The following is a 27,961-nucleotide window of genomic DNA, read 5'->3' on the forward strand; positions in this document are numbered from 1 at the left end:
CCTGTTATATTTTAGGCAGCCTGCCACAAAGAAAGACGTGTTTCTAAGAAAGCTGTCTCCTTCATACATGACATTATGACCGAAGTCCTGACTGACTGGATTGAGCTACCACACTTCCATTTTAATGAAGCCCTCTTCCGTCCTTTTGAGCGAATCATGCAGCTAGAGTTATGTGATGAAGATGTCCAGGACCAGGTGAGTTAAAAGTATAAAGAACGATTAAAATGTGGTTGTTGATTAATTGCCCCAAGGCTGGATCTACGTTGTTTGATCCGGAGACCTAGTCCCCTCCTCTAGACTAGTGATGGCGAACGGTTTAGAGACCAAGTGCCCAAACAGCAACCCAAAACCCCAATATTTATCGCGAAGTGCCAACACTGCAATCTAACCTGAACACTACAGTCCAATACGGTATATCTTCTATGTACTTTATCATTTAGCTATAATATCCTGCCTACATTCAGTGCGCTGCCTGTGCTGTTCATAGCATGTCCTGCACTGATGAGTGGCAGGAAAAGTCTAAGGCATATTGGTACACCATAGACTTTTTCCAGAATGTGGGTGCCCACAGTGAGGGCTCTGAGTGCTGCCTCTGGCACCCTTGCCATAGGTTCGCCACCACTGCTCTAGACGCTCGCTAAACGTATTATTCCATAAAATGAAAGGTAAATGTAACGCACAAGAATTGCACTCAGTCGGGTGGACTCGCCCTGTCCACTCCCAGAAACAATAAATATAGAATAAAATTAACTGTGCACTCTCAGGATATCTGAACCAATTGAAATTTATTAGCATATATAGCAATAGCACTGAGCAACAGTATATATTGGCGGTAATAGTAGACATTAAATATCAATATATATAAAAACACACAACATGCAGTAATATCATATAAAACAACTGGAAAATAGAGATCTAAAAGTGTAATAAAATTCGAGGAATAAAATTGGAATACTCGATAATAAAATGTTCGTATAAATATTGAGCAGAATATTTGTATGGAAAAGTCAGATACTGGTAGCAATAAGCGGTGTCCTCTAATATTGTCCTATTCAATTTGATCACAGGGGTATCCAAAACTACAGTCCCAATACGTGGTCCACTGAACCAACTTTAAGCGGCGTCCCGCTTATCACATCCACCAGCAGCGTCCCACTGGACTAAAAGTCATATGAATAAAGGTGCTGGATAAAATCAAACGGTCTTATCGTCTCCCTTGATAGTTCAACAAAGGTAATAGTGTGGTCCTCTGAGTCTGTAGACCGATAGTTCGTCAATAGATTTACACACTGGCAATTGTTTGGCACATGTATTCAGGCCTTCCACATGGACTCAGGCCTTACAGGTTGTATTCCAAGTGAGCCATTCGTGTGACAGACGATTCCTTCTTAACGGATATCCAGTCGATTCTCCAGATTCCCAAGTGGTCCAAGTTTCTGGGGTCCTGTCTAGGCTAGATGCGTTTCGGGGTATCACATTACCCCTTCCTCAGTAGCTATCAGTCCCCCAAAGAAGTCTAGGCTAGACGTGTTTCGGGGTATCACATTACCCCTTCCTCAGTAGCTATCAGTCCCCCAAAGAAGTCTTTGGGGGACTGATAGCTACTGAGGAAGGGGTAATGTGATACCCTGAAACGCGTCTAGCCTAGACAGGACCCCAGAAACTTGGACCACTTGGGAATCTGGAGAATCGACTGGATATCCGTTAAGAAGGAATCGTCTGTCACACGAATGGCTCACTTGGAATACAACCTGTAAGGCCTGAGTCCATGTGGAAGGCCTGAATACATGTGCCAAACAATTGCCAGTGTGTAAATCTATTGACGAACTATCGGTCTACAGACTCAGAGGACCACACTATTACCTTCGTTGAACTACCAAGGGAGACCGTAAGACCGTTTGATTTTATCCAGCACCTTTATTCATATGACTTTTAGTCCAGTGGGACGCTGCTGGTGGATGTGATAAGCGGGACGCCGCTTAAAGTTGGTTCAGTGGACCACGTATTGGGACTGTAGTTTTGGATACCCCTGTGATCAAATCGAATAGGACAATATTAGAGGACACCGTTTATTGCTACCAGTATCTGACTTTTCCATACAAATATTCGGCTCAATATTTATACGAACATTTTATTATCGAGTATTCCAATTTTATTCCTCAAATTTTATTACACTTTTAGATCTCTATTTTCCATTTTTTTTTTTTAATATGATATTACTGCATGTTGTGTGTTTTTATATATATTGATATTTAGTGTCCACTATTACCGCCAATATATACTGTTGCTCAGTGCTATTGCTATATATGCTAATAAATTTCAATTGGTTCAGATATCCTGAGAGTGCCCAGTTAATTTTATTCTATATTTATTCCATAAAATACTTGTCATTTGCAGTATTTATTAATAAAACAGACATAGTTTTCATAAGATCCAGTTAATATTCACTATCAAATAGATCTGGAGATTAGATTCTATGTCATATTAGGTCAGGTACTGATATGAGTAAATACTGTACATTCATTCTAAGGCACTATGGGATATGCCAGCCATGTAGAGGTATGTTCACATGTGACAAATTTGTTGCTGTCCAATACAGTTGAATGGGGCATGCAGAATCCATTTGCTTGCTGCCTAACAACTCCATTCCAATGAATTGAACTGATTTTCAATCACATGTGAAATGTGAAAATTCTCTAAAGTACAGATACAGTAATTTGTACCAATATTATTTTTAGACCCTTATATTGGTTTAGTTTTACCAGAAGGTGGGGGTTTTAAAATAACATATTCTATAATTCAGTATATTTTTTAGGTTTTAAATATCCGCGTTTCCATTCTTGGAACGTATTGCCCGTTTTACTTTCTAGATATTAAATGGTCACTAACTTTTCAACAAATTTTGCATAAATCAATAGTACGGGCAGATCTAAGAAACTTTGTAATATACAGCATCTCATCAGAGAAAAATGCCTATTGATATCTCTAGAAACTCACACCCCTGGCCCCTCTCCATAGTCTTCTATGGGCAGCATCTAATCTGATCCTTCAGAGAGTTGAAGAACTCTCAACATGGACTTAGCAGAGGATGTTTGTTCAGGAGGGATGGGGGGAGAAAGAGGCATTTTTCTGTGATGACATGTTATACAAAGTTTCTTATGTTCACCTGCACTGTTGATTTATGCAAAGCTTGTTGAAAGGTTAGTGCCCAATATAGTGTTAAATGACAACATATTATGTTTAGTGCAAATTTGCAGGAGAAGGATCCAAACATGTCTAACTAGTGTATTTGTTTGTGCAACTTTCAGGTAGTCACATCCATTGGTGAGCTGGTGGAAGTGTGCTCTCCTCGGATCCAGTCAGGATGGAGACCCTTGTTTAGTGCCCTGAAAACAGTACACAGCAGCAAGTCTGATGTTAAAGAGTATCTTGTAGGAGAGTACTCAATGGGTACGTTAAGAGCTAACTAAAACATTGGTCAGGAAGTAATTACTCAGGGTACTTTCACACTAGCGTTAAAGTTTTCCAGTTTGAGTTCCGTCATAGGGGCCCAATACTGGAAAAAAACACATCAGTTTGGCCCTAATGCATTCTGAATGGAAAGCAATCTGTTCAGTATGCATAAGGATGTCTTCCATTCCTCCCCTTTTACGGTATTTGGCCAGAGAAAATACTGCAGCATGCTGCAGTATTTTTTTCCAGCCAAAATTCCGGAACAATTGCCGGAATGCTGGATCTGGCATTAATTTCCATTGAAATTGCCGCACTGATAAATGCGGTCTTCCGGTCTGCGCATACCTTTTAAAAAGGTAAAAAAAATGAATACCGGATCTGTTTTTGCGGATGGCACTGGAGAGACGGATCCGGTATTTCAATGCATTTGTCAGACGGATCTGGATCCGTAAACAAATGATATCCGTTTGCAACTTTTGTTTTACTGTTTTATGTCTGATAGGTAAACGCCAGGCCCCAGTGTTCGACGTGTTTGAAGCTTTCCTGAACACAGACAACATTCAAGTCTTCGCCAATGCAGCCATGGATTACGTTATGTGCCTTATGAAATTTGTGAAAGGATTAGGTACAGTTCATTCCACTTTCAAATATATGGTAATTATATGTATTAATTGTTGCCTGAGATGGACAGTAGGGATTCTATCAGATTGTTCCTTTGTGCCTCCACCTAAAATGATATAATGATCATGTGTGTATGAAACCCCATTCAGTCCTAATAATGTTTTACAATGCCGAATTCTGTGAAGCATCATATTCAAGAGACAAAAGAAAAAATGGTAATCACAAAGGTACTGTACATAGAACTACTGAGCTGTGCACAGTATTACCCCACTAGCTATCACCCCTACTCCCTGGTGCCAGATAGACCCTTCGGCCCTCCATATTTGAGGTGCCGCTCAATCCCAATGTTATTAGAACTGTAAAACTTCTCTAAGCCAGGAATGAATATTCGTACAGGACAAAAAAATAATTCAGGGGCCTGTAGATACTGTGATGTACCGTAAGTAATTTTCACTCTAGTATGGTATACAGAGCGAGTGCCCACCATATTCTTTTCAAGGCCATTTAAAGGGGCTGTACCATCTAACATATTGGTGATATATTGCTAGTATATGCCACCAATGTCAAATAGGTGCTGGTCTCACCTCTGGGCCCCCAAAGTGCACCATGCACTCTCCTTTCACTTATTTGGGCTTGACAAAAGTAGTAGAGTGCCGTCTTGGCTACTTCCAGAACTCCCATAGATGTGAATGGACAAGTGGGCATAATTGCGCAATGCTCTCTCCATTTACTTCTATGGGAGTTCCGGAAATAGCCGAATGCACTTGCTCGACTCTATTTGGAACTCCCAAAGAAATGAATGGAGAGCATGCCACGCATGCGCAGTGCACTCCCCTTTGTTTTGGGGCCCTCATTGTAGAGATTAGTGTGGGATTTGCACCTATCTAACATTGGTGGTGTATCCTAGTGATATGCCACCACTGTATGCGATAGTCCTACCCCAAATAGAGACCTGTTAATCAGACTACACCAGTCCCCCCACATACAGCTGATCAGCTTGTAAGCACTGAGTACAACTCAGCAGTGGCCAGTACAAGATGAATATTTTGTAGTTATATGTACAGTTATATACAGCATATTATATTCATAAGCAAGCCTTGTAACAGCCGGACTTTGAAATACTCACTGGTATGCTACTTTGTTCATGATGTTTGTGTTCTGTAGAGCTCAAAATAATGTTAGAATTTAATATTTTTAGGTGAGAATGATTGCAAAGAAATTGGAGACTGTGTACCGTCATCTGCGTCATCATCCACAGATCTTTGCCTACCAGCTTTGGATTATTTAAGAAGATGTTCTCAGGTAAAGCAGCATTTTCTTCAAGATTTCTACTCTGGAGATCACACACACATAACTACAAATGGTTTACAGTTAATTCATAATTTCTGGACTCTTTAGTGAAATGTAAACTCTACCAAAAGGTATTCAGACATAACCCTGTGAAACGCATGTCAAAAAAGAAAATTTCTCGCCCAGTTTCCTTGGGGGACACAGAAGACCTTGTATAGCTCATCTCCCTAGGAGGCGTGACACTAAGTGAAGACTGTTAAGCCCCTCCTCCACAGCTATACCCTCAGCCTGGAGAGAGAGACTGCCAGTTTTTGCTTAGTGTCCAAGGAGGCAAGACACTCCCTGCTCTGCAGGGCTCTTTTCTCCTTGTTTAAATTTTTGATTTTTACTTTTTTTCTTTTCTTTTTGTTCCAGAACATCAGGGACAACAGAGACGCACTAGACCTCTCTGTTTCTCCCGGGGTTGAGCTGCGCCAGTGCCGGTCTCCGCACTGCTGCCTCCCCCACAGAAGGCAAGGTGGATCAGGGCAGCCTAGCTCCCCTACATCCCGCCAGCGCAAGGGTCGCCCGCACGCCAAGTCCCTCTTCCAGCGTCCTGCCACTACGGTGCCAGTAGCTGAAGGGGCGACCCTGCTGGAATGGACCGAGGGTGAAGACGGCTGTGGTAAGAGAGTGGCTTCTGTGGAACGCAGCACTCACTGGATTCGCTGCCGGCCATGTGCGTGAGCCAGCCATGTGCGTGACCCCCTTCCTGGGCGGAACGCAGCACTCTCACTGGATCTGTTGCCGATCATGTGCATGACCCCCCCTTTTTAGGCGGAATACTGCACTCTCACCGGATACGGTACTGGCTATGTGCACGGCCCCCTTCCATAGGCGGAATGCTGCACTCTCACTGATGTGCTATGATGTACTTATGTACTATGTTATTATGCTGCACTCTCACTGGTTTCGCTGCCGGCCATTTCTTAGGCGGTATGCTGCACTCTCATTGGATTCCCTGCCGGCCTTGGGTATGCCTCCTTCCCTCAGACAGCTTACATACATCCCTCTGTCTGTGGTTGTTTCCTCGCAGGTACGTCGCTGGCCATGTGCATGTGCCCCATACATGGCAGGGTGCTTGCACTCTCGCTGGATCCGCTGTCGGCCATATGCATGACCCCTCTTCCGTGGGCGGTGTACGCACTCTTGCTGGATTCGCTGCCAGCCAGGGGCTTGCCTTCCTTCCTCAGGCGACATGCACGCATTCTTAGTGACTGTTTGTCTCTCGCCAGTACGTTGCTGGCCATGTGTATGACTCCCATGCATGGCGGTGTGCTCGCACTCTCCCTGGATGAGATGCTGGCCATGTGCTTTACCCCCCTTTTTTCTGGGCGGCATGCTACACTCTCACCGGATACATTGCTGGCCATGAGAATGGCCCTCTAACAGGGGTGGAACGCTTGCACTTCCATTGGATACGGTGCTGGCCTTGTGCGTGACCACCTCTCATTTCAAGGGCAGAATTTGGCACGCTCATGAGATTTACGGCTGTCCTTATATGGCTGTGCTGGACTTGTACATGTCCCCCTTCGTTGGCAGAGTAGTTGCACTCTCGCTGAGTTCAGTGTTGGGTGTATTGTGGCACACTCACTTAATGCTAGGATACCCTGTGCATGTTCCCCTTTCGCTAGGTGGACCTCCTGCATTCCTGCTGGTTTATAGGGTATGTCCTGCTTTTCTGAAGTGGGTACGGCCCTCTGCATCACTTCCTTTTGGGACGGGCCTTTGCACTCTTGCCGACTGCTGTTGGCCAGGTACAATTCCCCCCTTTCGGGGTGAACTGGTTGCGTTCCATCGCATGCTATACTAGGTTTGTGCATAACTCCCTTTCAGGTTGCACTTTGCAATTCCGTACATGCTGTGGCGCTTTGGGGCGAGCCCCCCTTTTTCTAGGTGGGTTGGCCTTCTCGCTGCTTACGGGGCTGCTCGTACGTATGCCTCACCTGCTTCATGCGGCATACCTTTGTTTCTTGGGATGCGATGCTTGCCGCAAGCCTTGCACTCTTCCCTAAGGAGTTCGTTCTGTCCTCCTGACCGAACAGGTTCTATTGCTCTCTGCTGCACCGAGCTGGGTGGTGCTCATTCACATTCCAGGGAGTGTTCGTGGGTCCTAGATGCATGCCCATTCGTCCTTCTGCGGCATTGCTTCCCTGCGCTGGTGGTCACATAGTTGAGAGTGCTGTTGTCTGCAGCGCCTCTCGAATTCTTCGTTTGCTCTGGCAGGACTGCGGTTCCCTTGCCTGCTGCAATTTCCTCCTCTTCGGATGCAGTGTGGTATGAGTCCTTCCTCTTGGCGCCTCTACGCTTCTGTCTGATCTGCTACCAGGTTCGGGCTGCTCTTCTCGGGAAGGTCACCCAACTTCTCTTGGGTGCTCGATTACCCGGGTCCGGAGGACCTCCGCCTTGGGTTCTTCAAGGTACTCGCCTTCTGCGAGGCGGTGGACCGGGCGTCTCACAGTATAGCGGGTTCTGCTTTTGAGCTGTCCTATGGCTTCCCTGTTGCCCACTCCTCCTCCTTTCGGTTGGAGGGTGTTATGCCGGCCTCTGTCTCGACTGCCTTGTCTCGCCGGCCTTGTTTGGCTCCCGCTCGGTACAGATCGTTCCAATGTGGCTTCCCGCCAGATTTCAGAGGCTGTTCTTCGCTGTCCTCCCCTCTGGGGAGAGCATGGTTGTTCATGTGGATGGTTCCGGTGTTCCTTTTGGCCTCGTACTGTCTCCCTTGTTTCACTGGCTGTATTAGCTGTGTGCCTATTTACCGGGTCTACCGCGTTCTGTCCTCTCGCTGGGTGCAGATTGCGTGGCCCATTCTAAGACGATGGTCCTGCTGTAGACTTACCTTCTCGATAACTTGGGGGGACTACATTTTCGGTCCAGATTGTCCTTGATCTCCCGCACCGGGACGGTACAACGTGGTTACATCAGCATGGACTTTAGCCTGTCTTCTCCTGGCATCTGGCGGATCCTTGGGGTTCTTTCCATCTGTCCTTCTGCTCCCCCACTCGGGTGGATACGGGATAACGTTGTTCGAGGGCCGACGGGTCTAGTTTTTGTCGACCCTTCTGCCTGTGTTGCTGGTCTGCGCCTGATCACATTGGGTTTTCGCCCGCTTGCCAGGCGACTCTAGCGGGTTCGCTACTGTCCACTCCTGGCTGTGTTCGTCCAGGATCTGTCGTAAGACTTAGGTTTTTTTGTCTGGGGTTCTGTGGGAAGCTGTGCATTCCCCACTCTGAATTTCTCTCCCCATGGTTCGGTCTTTTACTTGAGGTGTCAAGTGTCGGCGCTGTTCTTCCTCTTCCAGCGTTCTCGGCCCTCTGGGCCTGCCAAGACCTTCTTCCTCGGAGTGGCTCTTTGGTTCCTCTGTGCTGTCCTTCGGTACCGCCCTGGGGACTATATACTGCGCTCTCGGCGCTCCAATCTTGTCCTTGGAGCCGTTACAGAAGTTCTCTCTACCCCTTCTGTCCTGTACGGTTGTGTTCCGTATCAGTCGTGTCTCTGACGGGTTCCGGCATGGTCCTTTTTTTGTTACGAGCCTTCTGTCTTTTCCAGGACAGGGCTGTTCTACATCCCGTTTCTTCCTTCCTTCCTTCCTTCTGTAGGTGGTGTTTGCCTTTCGCTTCAACACCTCACCTGTTTGGGCCTTGCCGTTTTTACTTGGGGGTCTCCGACTCTTGTAGCCGTTCGGCCTCTTGGGTTTCCAGGAGGTCTGTGCATAGGGTTGACGGACTCCAGGGTGGTTTTCCTCCGCTTGATCAGTTTGGCTATCGCTGAGGTTACCGCACCGAGGGCAGGATTCTGTCTTTGGTGTCGCCGTTCTTTTCACCAGAGCGGTTGGTGCCTCCCGGGCCGGAGGCATTGGGCTTCGGCCATGCATTTGGGCAAGGCGGCCGCCGGTCTACCTTACGCGCCTTACCGAGTTCTACAGGGTGCATACTTTGACTTTGACAGATGCTGCCTTGCCCCGCCTGGGTTTGCAGGCGGCGGTTCATTGATGCCTTTCGGGTGCTTCACCTTGGTGCTGTGGTCCCTCCCCCTTTTGGACTGCTTTTGAACGTCCCAAGGTCTTCTGTGTCCCCCAAGGAAACTGGGCGAGAAAACGAGATTTTTGTATAACTTACCAGTAAAATCTCTTTCTCGCTCTTTCCTTGGGGGACACAGCACCCACCCATTCATTGTTTTTTCTCTGTACGGTTTCCGAGTTTTTGTTACCCGTCGGGTTGTTGGCTTGTTGGTTCCTTGTTGGACTTTGCCTTTTCTCACTGCTTGGACACGCAACTGGCAGTCTCTCTCTCCAGGCTGAGGGTATAGCTGTGGAGGAGGGGCTTAACAGTCTTCACTTAGTGTCACGCCTCCTATGGAGATGAGCTATACAAGGTCTTCTGTGTCCCCCAAGGAAAGAGCGAGAAAGAGATTTTACTGGTAAGTTATACAAAAATCTCGTTTTTTGGGGCATCCAAGCTTATGGATATTTTACAGTGTATGTCTGTACATAAGGAACCACATAGTAATATAGTTGTGGTGTATTTAATATACAGCTGCTGGCTAAAATCTACAAGATGCCAATGAAACCCATCTTTTTGTGCGGGCGCCTGAACACCTTTCCCCACCGAGTTCAAGAAAGGTCAACAAGCAGTGAAGATGGTATTGATGCTGTATTATCCGAATTTGATGATGACACTGGTAGGTATATCAGCAACATTTTCTGATACATGAAATATAAAAATTGACTTAATGCACTTACTAAATAGTACATTACAGTTCTCTTTCAAAGTACATCCCATTTAGAGATCGTATTACTTCATAGGCATTGTCCATCCTTGAAAAAAATGTACGCTACTTCTCTCAAAACATAAACTGAACAATGAAGCCAAAACTTTACAATCACTCTTGACCAAAAATGTCTTAATGTTTGTTTCTGCAGACTATCAAAACCACATGGTTTGACTAGAGGCAAACATGCAAATCAGAAAGTGTAGTATTATAAACAATTCATGACTTCACTGAAGGGGCTGCTCCATTACGACATCTTATCTCCTTTCCATAGGAACTGGCATAAGTGTCCAGTCAGCAGGGTCTGGTCTCTGGGGCCCTGCTGATTACAAGAACATGGCCCTGTGCTCTCCGTTTAAATGGAGAGGCAGACAAGCATGTGTACCCACCACTTCATTCAACTCTGTGACAGCCTTAGATAGTCAAGTATAAGTGTAAAAAAGTAGGTTTTATATATGATACTTTTTTTTTTTTTTCTTAAATTGTGTTCCCTTTCAATTACAACCTTTTCTAGAAGCTGCAGTGTGCGCTAGTGGTAGCATTCTTTTAACATATTATTTCTTTATTGTATACATTGGAGGCCCCCTATAAGGTCATAAAAGACCTTTGGGACCATTATTTTTCCTTTTTTGGTTAAAGTGCTGATTTCTCCTTTCACTGGGGCTGACATATTAGCCCCAGTACCAAGGTAAATACAGCCTCCACAGTCTCACTGCAGAGCTGATCTGGGTCTACTTAGACCCAACATATGATCACTGGAATGGTAGGAAGAAGCAACATGGCGGTTTCCTATTCTCACTGATCTCAATGTATACAGAGATCAGGAGGGCAGGAACAGTAATAAACCTTCTCTATGGGGAGTCCGACTGTCCCTGACAACTGTTCACATTCCTGCAGCTATACAATCTACACGCAGCTGCAAACTCGGAGATGACATTTAGAAATGTCCTAGCAGAGTTATCTGCAGACCCACCAGAAGTCCACACGTTAAGTCCTGGTGGCTCCAGCTTAAAGGGAATGTTTTTTTCTCGCCCAATTTCCTTGGGGGACACAGAAGACCTTGGGTATAGCTCATCTCCATAGGAGGCGTGACACTAAGTGAGAACTGTTAAGCCCCTCCTCCACAGCTATACCCTCAGCCTGGAGAGAGAGACTGCCAGTTTTTGCTTAGTGTCCAAGGAGGCAAGACACTCCCTGCTACTGCAGGGCTGTTTTTCTCCTGTTTGGTTTTTAGTTTTGATTTTTGCTTTTGTTTTTTCTTCAGATCATCAGGGACAACAGAGACGCACTAGACCTCTCTGTTTCTCCCGGGGTCGAGCTGCGCCAGTGCCGGTCATCCGCACTGCTGCCTCCCCCACAGAAGGCAAGGTGGACCAGGGCAGCCCAGCTCCCCTGCATCCCGCCAGCGCAAGGGTCGCCCGCACGCCAAGCCCCTCTTCCAGCGTCCTGCCACTACGGTGCCAGTAGCTGAAGGGGCGACCCTGCTGGAACGGACCGAGGGTGAAGACGGCTGTGGTAAGAGAGAGGCTTCTCCAGCCCTACGTTCCCCTCATTCCCTCCCCGGTCTCCTGCGTGCTGGACCCCCATACTGGTCCCTGCTGGACCTAGGCTGGCCCCTGAGGTGTCGTTGGGAACAGCCATGTTTCTGGCTCCAGGGCTGTCTCTCATGTCCAGCTGTTGCCCAAGCCCCACACCACCACCATACTGGTGACCGCGGGGCGACTATACACTGCCCCTTCATAGGGCATTGCACAGGGGTGAGCAATGGATTGCTGTGGAGGAATCTGCTTTAGGACCGGAGTCCGGCTCCTAGCTGCCTCTGACACAGGGGTTATGCCGGCCCTCCCCCTTACCGGTCGCAGATTCAGTACAGGGGGCCCGCGCTGACTGCCCTGGTCCGTTAGGGCAGGGGGTGCAGTGCTGGACTTCAGGGTCCCCCCCCCCCCCCGCTCTCCTTACCGGTGTCTAGGGCCAGGGGCCCGCTCCAGAAGCTGCCGGACGCAAGGCCCTCACGGCCTGCATGTACTGGGCGCGATGCTCCGGCAGGCCCCGGCTGACTGTTGAGGCTTCCGGTCGGCCGGGAGCCGCAAACTTTTGACCCAGGCTTCGGCCTGCTCGGCCGCAATCCGGCCCTTTGTCTCTGCCGGCCCGCGGGGTGGGCACCCGCGGCCGTTAGTACATGCGTCAGCCGGCTCCCGGCCGGGTGCCGCAAACTTTTGACCCAGGCTTCAGCCTGCACGGCCGCAATCCGGCCCTTTGTCTCTGCCGGCCCGCGGGGTGGGCACCCGCGGCCGTTAGTGCATGCGTCAGCCGGCTCCCTCCCGGTCCCGGCCGACCGCCGGTACTCCCGGTCGGCCGGGCGCCGCGAAAATCTAGGCCCCGGCTTCACGGCCTACTAGGCCACAAACTTCCAGCCTCGGTTGGAGGGGGCGGGAACTTCTCGCGGCGCGAATTCTTCCCGCCTGGAGGTCCCCCGCCCCCAGGGGATCGCAGCGCCGCCCCCTAGGCCGGAGGTTTGTTAACCTGTTGGGTACCGGCCACCAGGGGCCGGCTCCCATCTAGAGGACACCCTCTATGTTCTGGGCTTCCTGGTGGGCCTGTGTGAGATTGTGCCCCTGTATGGTGGCCCCTTTTTTTGCCTCAGAGTGGCTGTGTTTTAAAAAAAAAAAAAAAAAAAAAAAAAGGAATAAAGTTAATAAATAACGGAATGGTTGCGCAGGACGCTGCAGCCTGATGCAGTAGGCGGCATGTTGCGCTCCTCGGCTGCGGTTCTGGCCAGCTACATGTTCCCCTTCTAGGCGGACCCTTGCCATCTCCCGGGATACGGCGCTGACCAAAGGCAAGCGCCCCGTCTATAGGCAGAACGTCGCCTCTCCAGTTACAGGTTGGCCATGTGCATCACTCTCACTGGATTTAATGCCGGACAGGTGCATGACCCCCTTCTGGGGCAGAAGAATTGCACTCTCACCGGATACGGTGCTGGCCATGTGCACGACCCCCCTCCTTGAGGAGCACGGCACTCTCACTGGATTCCTGCCGGCCATGTGTGTAACCCTCTTCTATGGCGGTACGCTGCACTCTCACTGGGTTCGCTGTCGGCCATGGGTATAAAACGTGTGCACGTCCCCCTTCCATATGCGGAACACTGCACTCATTGGGTTCACTGCCGGCCATGTGCACGTCCCCCTTCCATAAGCGGAACGCTGCACTCTCAATGGATTCGCTGCCGGCCTTGTGCATGACTCCCTTCCATAAGCGGTAGGCTGCACTCTCATTGGTTTCGCTGCCGGCCTTGAGCATGCCTCCTTCTCTCGGGCGGCATACATACTCTTCCTGGCTGGGGTTGTTCTCTCGCGGTAGGTTGCTGGCCACGTGCTTGACCCCCTTCCATGGCGGGGTGCTTGCACTCTCACCGGATCCGCTGCCAGCCATAGGCATGGCCCCCCCCCCCCCTTCCTTGGGCGGTGTACCGCACTCTCGCTGGCTTTGCTGCCGGCATGGGCATGCCTCCTCTCCTCAGGCGACATACATGCACCTTCACTGACGGTGTTTGTTCTTGCGCCAGTACGTTGCTGGCCATGTGCATGGCCCCGTCCGTGGCGGGGTGCTCGCGCTCTCCTGGGATGCGATGCTGCCGTGTGCGATTCATTGCACCCTCACCGAATACGTTGCTGGCCGGGAGCATGGCCCTCTAAACATGGGTGCGCTGCTTGCACTCCCTTTGGAAACGGTGCTGGCCTTGTGCATGACCACTTCTTATTCCGTGGGCGGTAATTTGCGCGCTCATGAGATTCACGGCTGTCCTTCTATATGCTGTACTGGACGTTCCCCTTCATTGGCGAACTACTCGTTGCACTCTCACAAAATTCGGTGTTGGTTGGATTATTGCACAATAATTTAATGCCAGGATAATCCTGTGCGTGCCCTTCCCCCTTCACTAGGTCCTTTGGTGCGGGCCTTTGCACTCTTGCCGTCTGCAGAGTTTGCCAGGTGCCTTTCTTCCCCCTTTTCTGGGCGGACTGCTTGCGTTCCATAGCATGCCCCCTGTACTAGCCTTGTGCATTACTCCCGTTCGGGTTGCACTTTGCACTTCCATGGATACTGTGGGATGCTTGGCTGTGCGCTCTGTGCGTTGTTTGGGCCGTGTTTCCCTTCTCCTCCCGTGGGTGGGTTGGCCTTCTCGCTGCCTGCGGTTTGCTAGTACGTATGCCTCCCTTCCTCCTGCGACATACTTTTTTCTCTTGGGGTGAGGCTGCTTGTCGCTAGCTTTGCACTCTTTTCTGAAGAGGTCATTCTGTCCACCTGTATGAGCCTAAGGTGTTGTCCAACACACAACAAATGAATGCCCAATGTATTCACCGCTGTATACCTTGTATATATGTAGACGGGCTCTGCTGGCTCGCTACTGCACCGAGCTGGGTGGCACTCATTCTCTGGTGTGGTCCCGTTGTGACTGCACCAGCCATGTTCATTGGCCCTTCCACCTGGGGGTGTTCGGGGTACCTTGATGCGTACCCGTTCGTCCTCCCGTGACATTGCTTCCCCGCACAAGCCGTCGGGTCGAGAGCGTTGTCTTTGGCGCCTTCTGCACTTCAGTCTGATCTGCTACCAGGAACAGACCGCTCCTCTCGGGTAGGTCACCCAACTTCTCTTGGGTGCTAGTCTATCCAGGTCTGAGGGACCTCCACTTTTGGGTTCTTCCGGGTTTTCGCCTTCTGCGAGGCGATGTGCAGGTCGTCTCACAGAGTAGCAGGTTTTCGGCTTTTGAACTGTCCTGTGGCTTCCCTGTTTGCCATTCCTCCTTTCGGTTCGGAGGGTGTTATGCCGACCTCTGTCTCGACTGCTTTTCCTCGCCGGCTCGGTTGTTTTGGCTTCCTTTCTGAGTTTGTCACTCCGAGGTGGCTTCTGCACCGGCCAGGCCTCAGAGGCTGTTTCGTCATTGCCCCCTCCCCTTCGGGGGTGAGCATGGTTGTTCATTTGGATGGTTCCGGTGTTACTTGTGGTCTCGTACCGTCTCCCTCGTTTTCGCTGGCAGTACTAGCTGTGTGCCTGTTTGCCAGGCCTATTGCGTTCTGTCCTCCCGCTGGGTGCAGATTGCCTTTCCATTCTGGGCATATGGTCCTGCTGGACTTACCTTTTCGGTAACTTGGGAGGACTACCCTTCGGTCACGGTTGTCCTTGACTTTCCCTCACCAGGACTGTAGAACTCCTTCCTGTGGTGGCTACGTCGACTTGGACTTTGGCCTGTCTTGTCCTGGCATCTGTCGGCTGCTGGGCGGACCCTTCCGGTTTCTTCCGTCTGTCCTTCTGCTCACCCACTCCGGTTGGATACGGGACTATGTTGTTCGGGGGCCGACGGGAGTTTTCTTCCGACCCTTGGGCCGTGTTACTGGTCTGCGCCTGATCACATTGTTTTTTTTTTTTTTTTTTCGCTTGCCAGGCGATTCCTGCGAGCGCGCTAGTGTTCGCTCCCGACTGTGCTTCGTCCGGGTTCGGTTGTCGGACTTAGGGTTCTTGACTAGGTTTTGTGGTAAGTGGGGCATTCCCCCACTCTGCTTTTCTCTCCCTTGGTTTTGTCTTTCTCTAGTCCGGCCTGACCCTGGGACTGGGACTCTGTTACTGAAGTGTCAAGTGTCGGCGCTGTCCTTCCCATTGCAGCGTTTTCTGGCCCTCCTGGGCCTGTCATGACCTTCTTCCACAGAGTGGCTCTTTGGTTCCTCTGATAGGTGGCCCTTCGTGTTCTGTGCCCTCTGTCCTTTTCCAGGACGGGGCTGTTTCTCCATCCCGTCCCTTCCTTCTGAGGGTGGTATCTGCCTTCTTATCTACGAGGCTTTGGTCATCCCCTTCCCGTCTCCGGGAACGGGCGCTTCACCGCTTGGAGATTGTTTGGGTTTGCAGTTATTCCTTGGAGATCTCCGGCTCTTGTCGGTGTTCGGTCTCTTGTGTTTCCAGGATGTCCGCGCAAAGGGTTGACGGCCTCCAGGGTGGCTTCCTTCGCTCTCTGTGTCTATTGCTGTGGTTACCGCACCAAGGGCAGGGTTCTGCTTTTGGTGTCACCGTTCATTTCACCAGAGCGGTCGGTGCCTCCTGGGCCGGAGGCATTAGGCTTCGGCCATGCTTTTGTGCAAGGCGGTCGCTGGTCTTCCTTGCACACCTTACTGGGTTCTACAGGGTGCGCGCTGGGGCTTCGGCGTCTGCTGCCTTGGGCCGCCTGGTCTGCAGGCGGCGGTTTCTTGATGCCTTCGGATGCTTTGCCCTGGTGCTGTGGTCCCTCCCCTCTTGGACTGCTATTGAACGTCCCAAGGTCTTCTGTGTCCCCCAAGGAAATTGGGCGAGAAAACGAGATTTTTGTATAACTTACCAGTAAAATCTCTTTCTCGCTCTTTCCTTGGGGGACACAGCACCCACCCATTCTTTGTTTCCGAGTTTGTTTTACCCGTTGGGTAGTTGGCTTGTTGGTTCCACTTTTGGACTTTGCCTTTTCTCACTACTTGGACACGCAACTGGCAGTCTCTCTCTCCAGGCTGAGGGTATAGCTGTGGAGGAGGGGCTTAACAGTTCTCACTTAGTGTCACGCCTCCTATGGAGATGAGCTATACCCAAGGTCTTCTGTGTCCCCCAAGGAAAGAGCGAGAAAGAGATTTTACTGGTAAGTTATACAAAAATCTCGTTTTTTCTTCTTCCAGTTAAAAACATATCGTGACACATATCCTTTTTTCTAATCTGATTTCTAATTTTCTGATTGCAGATTTTTTTTATTCTATTACCCTAACATGATTATGGGGGCTGCCATCTTGCCCGAGTTGTTCTTAACAGCATTTAGACATGCTTCACAGCAGCCACCATGAGCCACAGACACAATGGACAAGAGGGGAACCTCATGGACTTCTATGGGAGAGTTTCCTATGCATGTTCTGTGATCTGTGCAGAGGTCAGGAGGGAGTAGATAAGCTGTGATATCACCTATTGTGAATGGTGGATCCTGTCTATATCTATATGTACGTGATATATGTCCTACCTGTAAAGATAAGCAGATAACTGCATTAAAGTGATCTGTACAGACCAAGAAGTGGTGCCTAATATTAGGCCTAGTGTAGTGCGAAAGACTGTAGGATTTTAATCTATTGTTTTTTATAAAAATAACATCACCAAAAAATGTTTAAAAATATGTTTAAAATAAAAACGGGATTTAAACAATAGGTCACTTTCTGATTACATATTCCCATTAATATGAGGTAATAAATTACAAGGGTCGTTTGTAAAAATGTGTAGTTACGGTAATAAATATATAGTGGGGAATTTATTATGTAACTTGCACCAGTACAAAATTAGTTATTATTGGCACATGCTGGTTTTGCGCAAAAATACGTGCCTTTCTTCAATTTGATGCCACTCAACAGATTTACTATAATTTACACCTAAAACAGCTGTATGTTGCTTTTTTGACGCATAAATTGCCAAGAGGTGTGCCAAATTCATGAACTTTTTAATTCCCTCCCGCGTCCCTCACATGCACTTGTAAGGTTATATGTCACCTTCTTGAGTAATGAGTATTTGTGTTTCTTTAGGTCTTATTGACGTATGGATAAACCTTTTAGAACAACTTACAGCGGCTGTCTCAAATTGCCCTCGTCAGCATCAACCACCCACCCTGGATTTACTCTTTGAGTTATTAAGGGAAGTTGCCAAAGTGCCAGGTAAATATATTGCCATGTTAAAACAGAACATGTAGTAGTATTATTATTGTATTTATTATTAAGTTATATTATATAGGAAAAAGGTTCACTTACGTTATATACAGAACCATGTACGATATACATGAACTTACTCCGCGACAGAATGGTACAGAGGCAAAGAGGACCATGGTTGCAAGGACTTGCAATTTTTTTAAAGCAATGGGAAAGAAGACAGTAGATATGGATAGAAAGTGCTCATAGCTCATATGGCTCTGCAGCACCATATTGTAGGTTGTAGGCTTTCCTGAAGAAGTGAGTTGAGTCTAAAGTGGTGAGGTAGTGAGTTCCAGAAAATGGGGGTGCACAGGAGATTGTTCACACCTCTGATTGTGTGAGGAGCAGACAAGAGGGGAGCAAAATTGTGGATGGCGTTGTATGCCATCATTAGTATTTTGAATTGAAAATTTGCCAGGCAGTGAGAAGCCAGTGGTAGGGTAGAAAGGCAGAGGAGAAACAAGGAGAGGGGTGGGTTGACATATATCGCTGAAAAAAGTCTACACTTAATGGTACATAGCTAAAACACTGGTTCACCGCCCAAGATCAAGTGGCGGCATGTTTTTACCTGATTTTTACTTTTTAACTTGGCGGGTCAGCTTCGCTATTTGAACGCTTGATGAGCAGCTGTCAAGTTCAGAGGCTCATCTGGCGTTTTACTTAAACCTGAAATCCCTTTGGCCTGTCCGGTTAAAGCCGCATCTATTCCCGCGAGTATTACTTCCCATTCATAGGACTAACCATACAGTTATGGACAGCCACAAAGGAAGTACATTGTGATTGCAGATCTACCTCTGTGGGACAATCCCATGTTCCCATCCCTGGTATCTTTTCCCGGTTCTCAATATTGTAAATCACATAATGTATGCTACCTTAAAGGGGTTCTGCACCTTCATTTAACTGATGATCTATCCTCTGGATAGATCATCAGCTTCTGATCGGCCGGGGTCCGACACCCAGGACCCCCGCCGATCAGCTGTTTGAGAAGGCAGCGGTGCTCCAGTAGCGCCGCGGCCTTCTCGCTGTTTACCGCTGGGCCGCCCGGCCACTGACGTCACGACTTGTATCAACTAGAGTGGGCGCGGCTAAGCTCTGTTCACTTGAATGGAGCTTAGCCGCGCCCACTCTAGTTGATACAAGTCGTGACGTCAGTGGGCGGGCGGCCCGGCGGTAAACAGCGAGAAGGCCGCGGCGCTGCTGGAGCACCGCTGCCTTCTCAAACAGCTGATCGGCGGGGGTCCCGAGTGTCAGACCCCCGCCGATCAGAAGCTGATGATCTATCCAGAGGATAGATCATCAGTTAAATGAAGGTGCAGAACCCCTTTAAGGATGTATATCAGGATAATGTGGTCCGGACATTCAGTCACTTTCAAACGCAGTATCAGCTGCCTCGTACTGCGTTTTATCCATATCTACAGATCAGACATGCCCTCAATGCACAATTCCCTAGGACTTCAGTGGCTATCGCCAATTATCCTCTTATTGGAGTTTTTCGATCTCAGGGACTCTGAGGTTTTATATCTACTATATATACCCATTTGCTTAATACCAAACTACAGCTTACACAATTGACTGTTCTAGATAAGTAGAAGATCATGATCCCTGATCTTTCAGATGATAATATATCTGGTCTATTGGAATTACCTTTGAGGGGCTCTCTCGCAATTAACTCTGGTGTACAGTCGTGGCCAAAAGTTTTGAGAATTACATAAATATTGGAAATTGGAAAAGTTGCTGCTTAAGTTTTTATAATAGCAATTTGCATATACTCCAGAATGTTATGAAGAGTGATCAGATGAATTGCATAGTCCTTCTTCTTTGCCATGAAAATGAACTTAATCCTCAAATAACCTTTCCACTGCATTTCATTGCTGTCATTAAAGGACCTGCTGAGATCATTTCAGTAATCGTCTTGTTAACTCAGGTGAGAATGTTGACGAGCACAAGGCTGGAGATCATTATGTCAGGCTGATTGGGTTAAAATGGCAGACTTGACCTGTTAAAAAGAGGGTAATGCTTGAAACCATGGTGACCTGCAAAGAAACGCGTGCAGCTATCATTGCGTTGCATAAAAATGGCTTCACATGCAAGGATATTGTGGCTACTAAGATTGCACCTCAATCAACAATTTATAGGATCATCAAGAACTTCAAGGAAAGAGGTTCAATTCTTGTTAAGAAGGCTTCAGGGCGTCCAAGAAAGTCAAGCAAGTGCCAGGATCGTCTCCTAAAGAGGATTCAGCTGCGGGATCGGAGTGCCACCAGTGCAGAGCTTGCTCAGGAATGGCAGCAGGCAGGTGTGAGCGCATCTGCACGCACAGTGAGGCAAAGACTTTTGGAAGATGGCCTGGTGTCAAGAAGGGCAGCAAAGAAGCCACTTCTCTCCAAAAAAAACATCAGGGACAGATTGATCTTCTACAGAAAATATGGTGAATGGACTGCTGAGGACTGGGGCAAAGTCATATTTTCCGATGAAGCCTCTTTCCGATTGTTTGGGGCATCAGGAAAAAGTCTTGTCCGGAGAAGAAAAGGTGAGCGCTACAATCAGTCCTGTGTCATGTAAAGCATCCTGAGACCATTCATGTGTGGGGTTGCTTCTCATCCAAGGGAGTGGTTTCACTCACAATTTTGCCCAAAAACACAGCCATAAATAAAGAATGGTACCAAAACACCCTCCAACAGCAACTTCTTCCAACAATCCAACAACAGTTTGGTGAAGAACAATGCATTTTCCAGCACGATGGAGCACCGTGCCATAAGGCAAAAGTGATGACCAAAATGTTGACATTTTGGGTCCATGGCCTGGAAACTCCCCAGATCTTAATCCCATTGAGAACTTGTGGTCAATCCTCAAGAGGCGGGTGGACAAACAAAAACCCACTAATTCTGACAAACTCCAAGAAGTGATTATGAAAGAATGGGTTGCTATCAGTCAGGAATTGGCCCAGAAGTTGATTGAGAGCATGCCCAGTCGAATTGCAGAGGTCCTGAAAAAGAAGGGCCAACACTGCAAATACTGACTCTTTGCATAAATGTCATGTATTTGTCGATAAAAGCCTTTGAAACGTATGAAGTGCGTGTAATTATATTTCACTACATCACAGAAACAACTGAAACAAAGATCTAAAAGAAGTTTAGCAGCAAACTTTGTGAAAACTAATATTTGTGTCATTCTCAAAACTTTTGGCCACGACTGTATAATACATATCGCCTTCTCGTTTGCAGATGGGTTGACTTTCTAATAACAGTCATCGGCGTGCCAGAGATGGTGTATATTTTTGGCACTTGATATGGGCATATCATTATATTTGATCATTTTGGGAAGAGATTACTCAGTTTCTCTCTAAATCTCCCACTTCCTGCTCACCCAAATGTATGCCTTTTTGGTATTCTAGATGAATCCAAATATTCTCATTACATCCGAAAATTTCTACATGAGTCATTATTTTTGGCAGGAAAGGCAATTGCTTTACGATGGATGGGGGACAGATGGCCATCCAACACTCAATTGAAGGCATTGGTAAATGTCATAATTACACATGTACAGTATATAAACATAGGGGATGTGATTCCAAATTCAGTAAGATCTAGGGATCATGGTGTTCCTCTCCACAGACACAATATCCTGTGCAATCTCTTTCTGCTGCTTTGTCTTCTGGACACTGACGTATCCAATTATTTGTCTCTATGGGCCTCTGCTGTATTGTAACGGATCCTTTGTAATGACTGATCTATGCCAAGTCAAGATGCATAGCCTGTTAAATTGGAAATGTCAAGAATGTACACCAAATGTTTATATCTGTTCAATAAAACGAGTAAAAAAAAAAAAAAACTGTGGTTCACTGCAGAACCCAGCCAGGCCCCAATGGTGGACTGGCTGGGTTCTTATGATGAAGGTTTCACATCTGTAAAACACTGACTATCATCCACTTAAACACTTTCCATTCATGAGGGGGTGTGCATGTTGATGCACACAGATAATATGGTTCTATATGGTGCCAGTCACATGCTTACATGTAGTGTACCATGCTGGCTAACTGCCTATTAGACTAACAGTATGGGCGTGACCAATCTTTGGGAATTTAGAATATTAATCATCCACCCCATCATGGATGGGATGCATGTGGGTGGATGTTCATCTGTGTTTTGCACTTTTGAAAACTCCATCATGTACCATTACATATTATTTGGTCCTGCCTGGATTCTGCAGTGTTTTAAGATTGTAAAGTATTTTTTTCAGTGATATCTTGTAATTTTAATGTTCACAAGAGTGTTAGATAGGAGGCCACAAAACAGGATGTTGCAGTATTCTAGGCAGGAGATGCTGAGGGCACGCACTAACATTTTTATTAATTTAGTGTTGAGAAAAGAGTAGATGTGAGGCGGCAGGATTGTGGAACATGGCTTCCATGTGTGTATTGAATTGAAGGATGGTGAGGATTTCAATCTTGTCCCGAGGCAGTGGACTCTTGAGACTGGAGAAAGCATAGAGCTGTTAACTGAGATTGATAGGTGTAGTGGGGGCGCTATGTTAAATGGGGTATAGATGAGGATATCAGTTTTCTCCCTGTGGATTTTTAGAAGGGGGGGAAGAGAATACAGACAATTTGGAATTCTGGATATCAGGAAGGACCAGAGAGTCACCAGCAAAGACGTGACACTTAAAGGTGTGGGAAGAGGCTTCCACCAGTGAAACATTAGAAGCATTCATGAATCACCTTTATGTTATAAGAGAGAAAAAAAAAGTCATGAACATTTTATAACATTATTCTACATTTGAAAATGTTTTATCTCAATATGTTTTGCATCTATTTTCATATCTTGCAGTAATTGTCCAGTAAGGTGGGGTTGCTCCTGCTCACAGAGTGCTTTTGTCTTGCAGGCCCTGGCTTTGCTATTTATGCAGTTGTACATTTGCTCTTGCCTGTCATGTCCATGTGGCTTGGTCGCAGTCAGGGTGATCATGCTTATTGGGATGCAGCTTCTGCAAACTTCAAACATGCAATTGGCTTGTCTTGTGAACTAGTGGTTGAACACATCCAAAGCTTCATAAACTCAGGTAATTATTATTTTTTGATTCTGATGCTTTACACATCTCCTTTAAATAGCTTTCCCCCCCAAATAATAATAATAATCAGTGTTTCTACCTAGTTCCCATGCTACTTATGGCAGCCCTTAGATTGGACATTACTTGAACATCTTTTATTGATGCTAACCAGTGATGGCCAGTTCACCGTGTTTGCCCGCGAACACATGCGGGCTGCCATCTTGAATCACAAGTCTGGCGATGCACAGGTAAGTCCTTACCTGTGCCTTGCGCCGCAAGCCGGTCTGAAACAAATGTGGTCACCGGGAGCAGGCAGTACGGAGAACAGCCTGATGAAGGCCCCCGGCGGCTGTTCTCGGAACTGCCTGCTCCCAGTGACCGCATTTGTTTCAGACCGGCTCGCGCACAGGTAAGGACTTACCTGTGCATCGCCGGACTTGTGATTTAAGATGGCAGCCTGCATGTGTTTGTGGGCGAACTGGCCATCACTGATGCTTACTTAAAGGGAATCTTTCGCGAGTTTTAAAGAGCCCTAACAAAAGGCTGCAGAAACTAGCAAAACACTGGTTCACTTACTTGAACTGATCTAGCTATTTCACAAATTTGGCGAACTGGCCATCACTGATGCTTACTTAAAGGGAATCTTTCGCGAGTTTTAAAGAGCCCTAACAAAGGGCTGAAGAAACTAGTGACTGATCCCCTTAGCAAACACTGGTTCACTTACTTGAACTGATCTAGCCATTTCACAATTTTTTTTTATTAAACAGCTCCAATCCTGGAGGACCTCTTTAGGCTCCCTGCATATGGGTTGAGGGTTTCAACACCCATTTTTTTTGTGCAGATTTCTGTGCGTTTCCACACAAAATCTGTATGTGTTACTTGTGATTTTTGGTGCAAATTTGATGTGGTTTTGCCGCAAGTCTCACCCTTGCTTTGAAAAGGGTGAAATCTGCACAAAGAATTGGCATGCTGCAGGTTTTAAAATCTGCAGGACAATTTCCGCACTGAACAAAAATACAAAGTGTACATAAGATTTGTCTAATTTCATATACTTGTGTATCCGCAATGTCTGCAGGTAGCTTTAAAGTGGTCACGTGGCCTAGGGTAATCTGTGAGAAGGCCACACACTCACAGGAGAACTAGGCTTTCTCAAACAGCTTATCGGCGGGGGTCTCGGGTTTTGGACTCCCACTGATCAGATGCTGATGACCTATCCAGAGGATGGGTCATCAGTTACAAATAGTTGGCTAACCCCTTTAAAGGGAACCTGTCATCAACTTTATGCTGCCCATACTAATGGTAGAATAAAGGAGAGACAGATGAGTGGATTTCATTGGTCTGTCATTTATAAGTTAAAAATAACTCTATTTTTGTACTTGCCCTAAAATCTGTTTCTCTTCCGTTCATTGGGGGACACATGCTGTGGCTGCTAGGAGGCGGACACTAAGCACACAAAGTGTAAGCTCCTTCCCTTCAGCTATACTCTTACCGCAGAGACTAAGCTAAATCAGTTAGCGCAAAAGCAGTAGGAGAAGCAACACAAAAAATCACACTATGTACAAACCCAGAATCACGCAGGCCCCTAAACAAAAGAATGGGTGGGAGCTGTGTCCCCCAATAAACGGAAAAGAAACAGATTTTACGGTAAGTACAAAAATCTATTTTTCTCATCTGTATCATTGGGGGACACAGGCTTGACCATCGGACGTTACAGAGCAGTCCCCAAGGGTGGACATAACCAGAAACCCTCCCGTCAATCAGAGAACAGCAGTCTGCAAAACTGTACGCCCCAGAGAAGCGTCAGCAGACGCAAAGGTGTGCACTCTACAAGACTTGGGAAAAGTATGCAAAGACGACCAAGTAGCCGCCTTGCACACCTGAAGGGCCGAAGCCCCGTGATGCACCGCCCAAGAGGCCCCCACTGCTTGAGCTGAATGAGCAGTCACCCTGAAGGGTGGGGTCCGGCCATTAACGCGGAACGCTTCCACAATGACCAAACAAATCCATCGGGAAATGGAAGTCTTCGACGCTGCCAGCCCTCATTTCGGCCCCTCTGGAATCATGAACAGGGAATCCATCCACCTGAAATCCAGGGTATGGAGCGACTGCTCCATTGGATGAGACAGGCCCGGACAAAATGAAGACAAGAATCCTTTACCATCCTAGACAGGGAACGTGCCCATTCCGGTTCTACCATAGGCTGGGCAGCAGGAACCATCAGGTCCAGGGCTGAGCCACTTGATGGTGGAGCCGCATATGCAAAGCAGAGGGAGCCTGACTGAGGGGATGGAAACTTTGCGCAACACAACGCACAGGCAAAATGTTGCACCGACAGCTTTGGATCCTGGGGCCTGGGTTCAGACCTAATGATAACCCTGCACCTAACTGAGGAAAGGGGGAAGGTTAGGCCCTGTAAGAAGGGACAAACAGCACTTACCCAGCCTGTGTCCATCCAAGCCGCCAAACCAGCTTGTCAGCATCCCACCAGGTGCTTTAAATTCTGCAAGTGGGCAGAGCCCACTCTCCCTCTGCTCAGCTGCCCTCAGCACCAGCCCTCCATCTCTGGCTCCGCTCGCCAGCACACACGCCTGCATCCCCGGCCAAACCCAGACGCCGGCCGGGGAAAAATAAACCATGGGGGCAGGGCCCTGCTGAAGTAGGCCCCACCGAAGCCGGGGCATAAATTAACAATGGCCCCGGAACGCGCCAATGTGCCGAAGCGGCGATGTCTTAAACAGATGAGCCGCGGTGCACGGCTGCAGGGCAGGAGCGGCATGATGTGTCACTGAGCCCTGCCAGTTCTTTTCCCTGGAAAACGGACACCCCCATGCTCCCCAACTCAAACTACAGGGCTGACATGGGGAGAGGACAAGGAGTGATTAAAGCTGTGAGCAAGTGCTAGCTCGCCTGCATACACCCCCCCCCCCCCTCTTTCTCCTCCAGCGACCTTCTGGAGGGGCCCAGCCTCGTGGAGACCAGGTAACTTGTGGGGGGGGGGGGGGGGGGAGAGAGTACGGGAAGTGGGCAGCACTTTGGGGCCAAATTCCTTCTTTTCCTTTATATTTATATATATATATATATATATATATATATATATATATATATATATAATATCATTTTTTTTTTTTTTTTTTTTTTATACTCACTCTGCCCCCCTGGCTCCAGCCGGGTTACCACCTTCGGTGTACGACCCCTTGGGGAGGGACGCTACACCAGAACAGAGGGGACTGTGGTGACAAAACAGAGGTTTTGAGGGAGCCTCTGGTCCTCTTTTGCTTCTGAGAACGGGAAGGAGCAGGGGGCTTGAGGGACTAGGCCTAAGAGTCACGGCCACCTGACAAGAGTCCTGGTTATTCATGAATTCCTGCTCTCCTGCCCACCTGCTGATGACTGACCGTCTTCTACCTAGTTTTCTACCTTTTTCCCTAGGAAAGAACTGCCAATCATCAGCAGATGGGGGGGGGGGGAGGGAGGGGGAAGAGCAGGAGATTATGAATAACCATGACTCTTCTCAGGTAGATTTGACTCTTAGGCATGTGCTACAGTGATTTAAGATGCTGGTTCTAGGCAACCACTGACTTTTAGCTGATGAGTGACACACCGCTGAAATCACCATTTCGGTCACAAATTTATGCTGCCCTCAGTAAGGTCAGCATAAAGTTGATGACCGGTACCCTTTAAGGCTTACTTTTGCTGGAATATAAAGGGAAAACATTATCAGTAATTTGTGCTAAATGTCCTAAAAGCTTCCATTACAAGTGATTTGGATAATGAGGAAAAACAGCATCAGAATAATCACATTTAGGGTGCCTGTTTATTGTCAGTGGAGAAAGCTCAGGGGCTATAAGCACATCATGATGTGCAAAATCCATGCCTGTATGCTGCTCTCATAGAAGTAGGAGGGGGTCCACAGGAAATTCAATATTCTTTGATACTTAACACCAAATGCTTAAACTGCTGTAAAATAACATACTAAGTAAAGCCAGTATTACACAGCCCAATTTTTCGTTATGAACGCTCATTAGAGATCATCTGGCAGTGTAATACTGCCGCCGATTGTCTGAAACTCGATCATCGGGCAATCAAAATCTTTTGACATGTTAAAAAAAATTATCGTTTGCAGGCAGCAGATCATGGTGTCTAATAAAGATCTGCCGTCAGCAAACTACTACACAGTATTGGGGATGAGCGTTGGCATACTGATCGCTCCTCCCCATGCTGCGAAGGAGATCGCTACATGTGATAGCAGCGGTCTCCTCCACTAGCGAGCAGGCGATTGCTGGGAGGGAACGCATCCCTCCCGACAATCGTCTGCCGCATCAGGCTGTGTAATACAGCCTTAATACTCATCTTACCAATCCCCTGCTCTTCCTGTGCCACCCCTTCCTGGGTCCACCACCTGTGTGCGTACCCTAACCTAGCCTAACATTTAGTCACTGGAAGCTTGGGAATAGAGGGGGTTGGTAAGGTGAGTATTACTCAGTTTGTTATTTTTTATAACATTCTAAGCTTTTGGTAAAAAATAAATTAATAAATACAGGAGCTGGACAAATCCTTTAAAACCTCAGCATTACCCAAGTAGACAAATACAGCACTGCTGTGAGCTACTTTAATACTTAGTCATACTTATTCAGTCATAGGAATCACACATCATCCCAAAATTGTGGTTTGTTTGCAACTGTGTCCGCATAGATGTGTGTGTGTGTGTGTGTGTGTGTGTGTGTATATATGTATGTGTATATGTGTGTGTGTGTGTGTGTATATGTATGTGTATATGTGTGTGTGTGTGTGTGTGTGTGTGTGTGTGTGTGTGTATATATATATATATATATATATATATATATATACACACTAGCAGAAGGACCCGTCTTCGCACAGATATATTTCATCTATTTCATTTAATGTTTGTGTGACTCATTAAAAGACATCGACAGTATTCACTAGAACAGTGACATCTACAGTACCCTGCCCCTTTAATAGTGACCTCCACAGTGGCTGCCCCTTTATTAGAA

General features: G+C 47.5%; 1 protein-coding gene across 3 annotated transcripts in view; it reads left to right on the forward strand.

Annotated features, from left to right (window-relative positions):
• Positions 1-27,961, forward strand: part of ARFGEF3 (ARFGEF family member 3) — a 126,011-nt gene that overhangs the window by 78,133 nt on the left and 19,917 nt on the right. For all 3 annotated transcript variants that reach the window (XM_044292392.1, XM_044292394.1, XM_044292393.1), the window contains exons 22-28: positions 16-195; positions 3,309-3,450; positions 3,956-4,078; positions 5,273-5,376; positions 9,939-10,083; positions 17,742-17,870; positions 22,785-22,961. In XM_044292392.1, coding sequence (XP_044148327.1) covers positions 16-195; positions 3,309-3,450; positions 3,956-4,078; positions 5,273-5,376; positions 9,939-10,083; positions 17,742-17,870; positions 22,785-22,961 — 1,000 coding nt within the window. The remainder of the gene's footprint in view (positions 1-15; positions 196-3,308; positions 3,451-3,955; positions 4,079-5,272; positions 5,377-9,938; positions 10,084-17,741; positions 17,871-22,784; positions 22,962-27,961) is intronic.

This window comes from Bufo gargarizans, chromosome 4 (assembly GCF_014858855.1).
Source record: "Bufo gargarizans isolate SCDJY-AF-19 chromosome 4, ASM1485885v1, whole genome shotgun sequence".
Taxonomy (NCBI): Eukaryota; Metazoa; Chordata; class Amphibia; order Anura; family Bufonidae; genus Bufo; species Bufo gargarizans.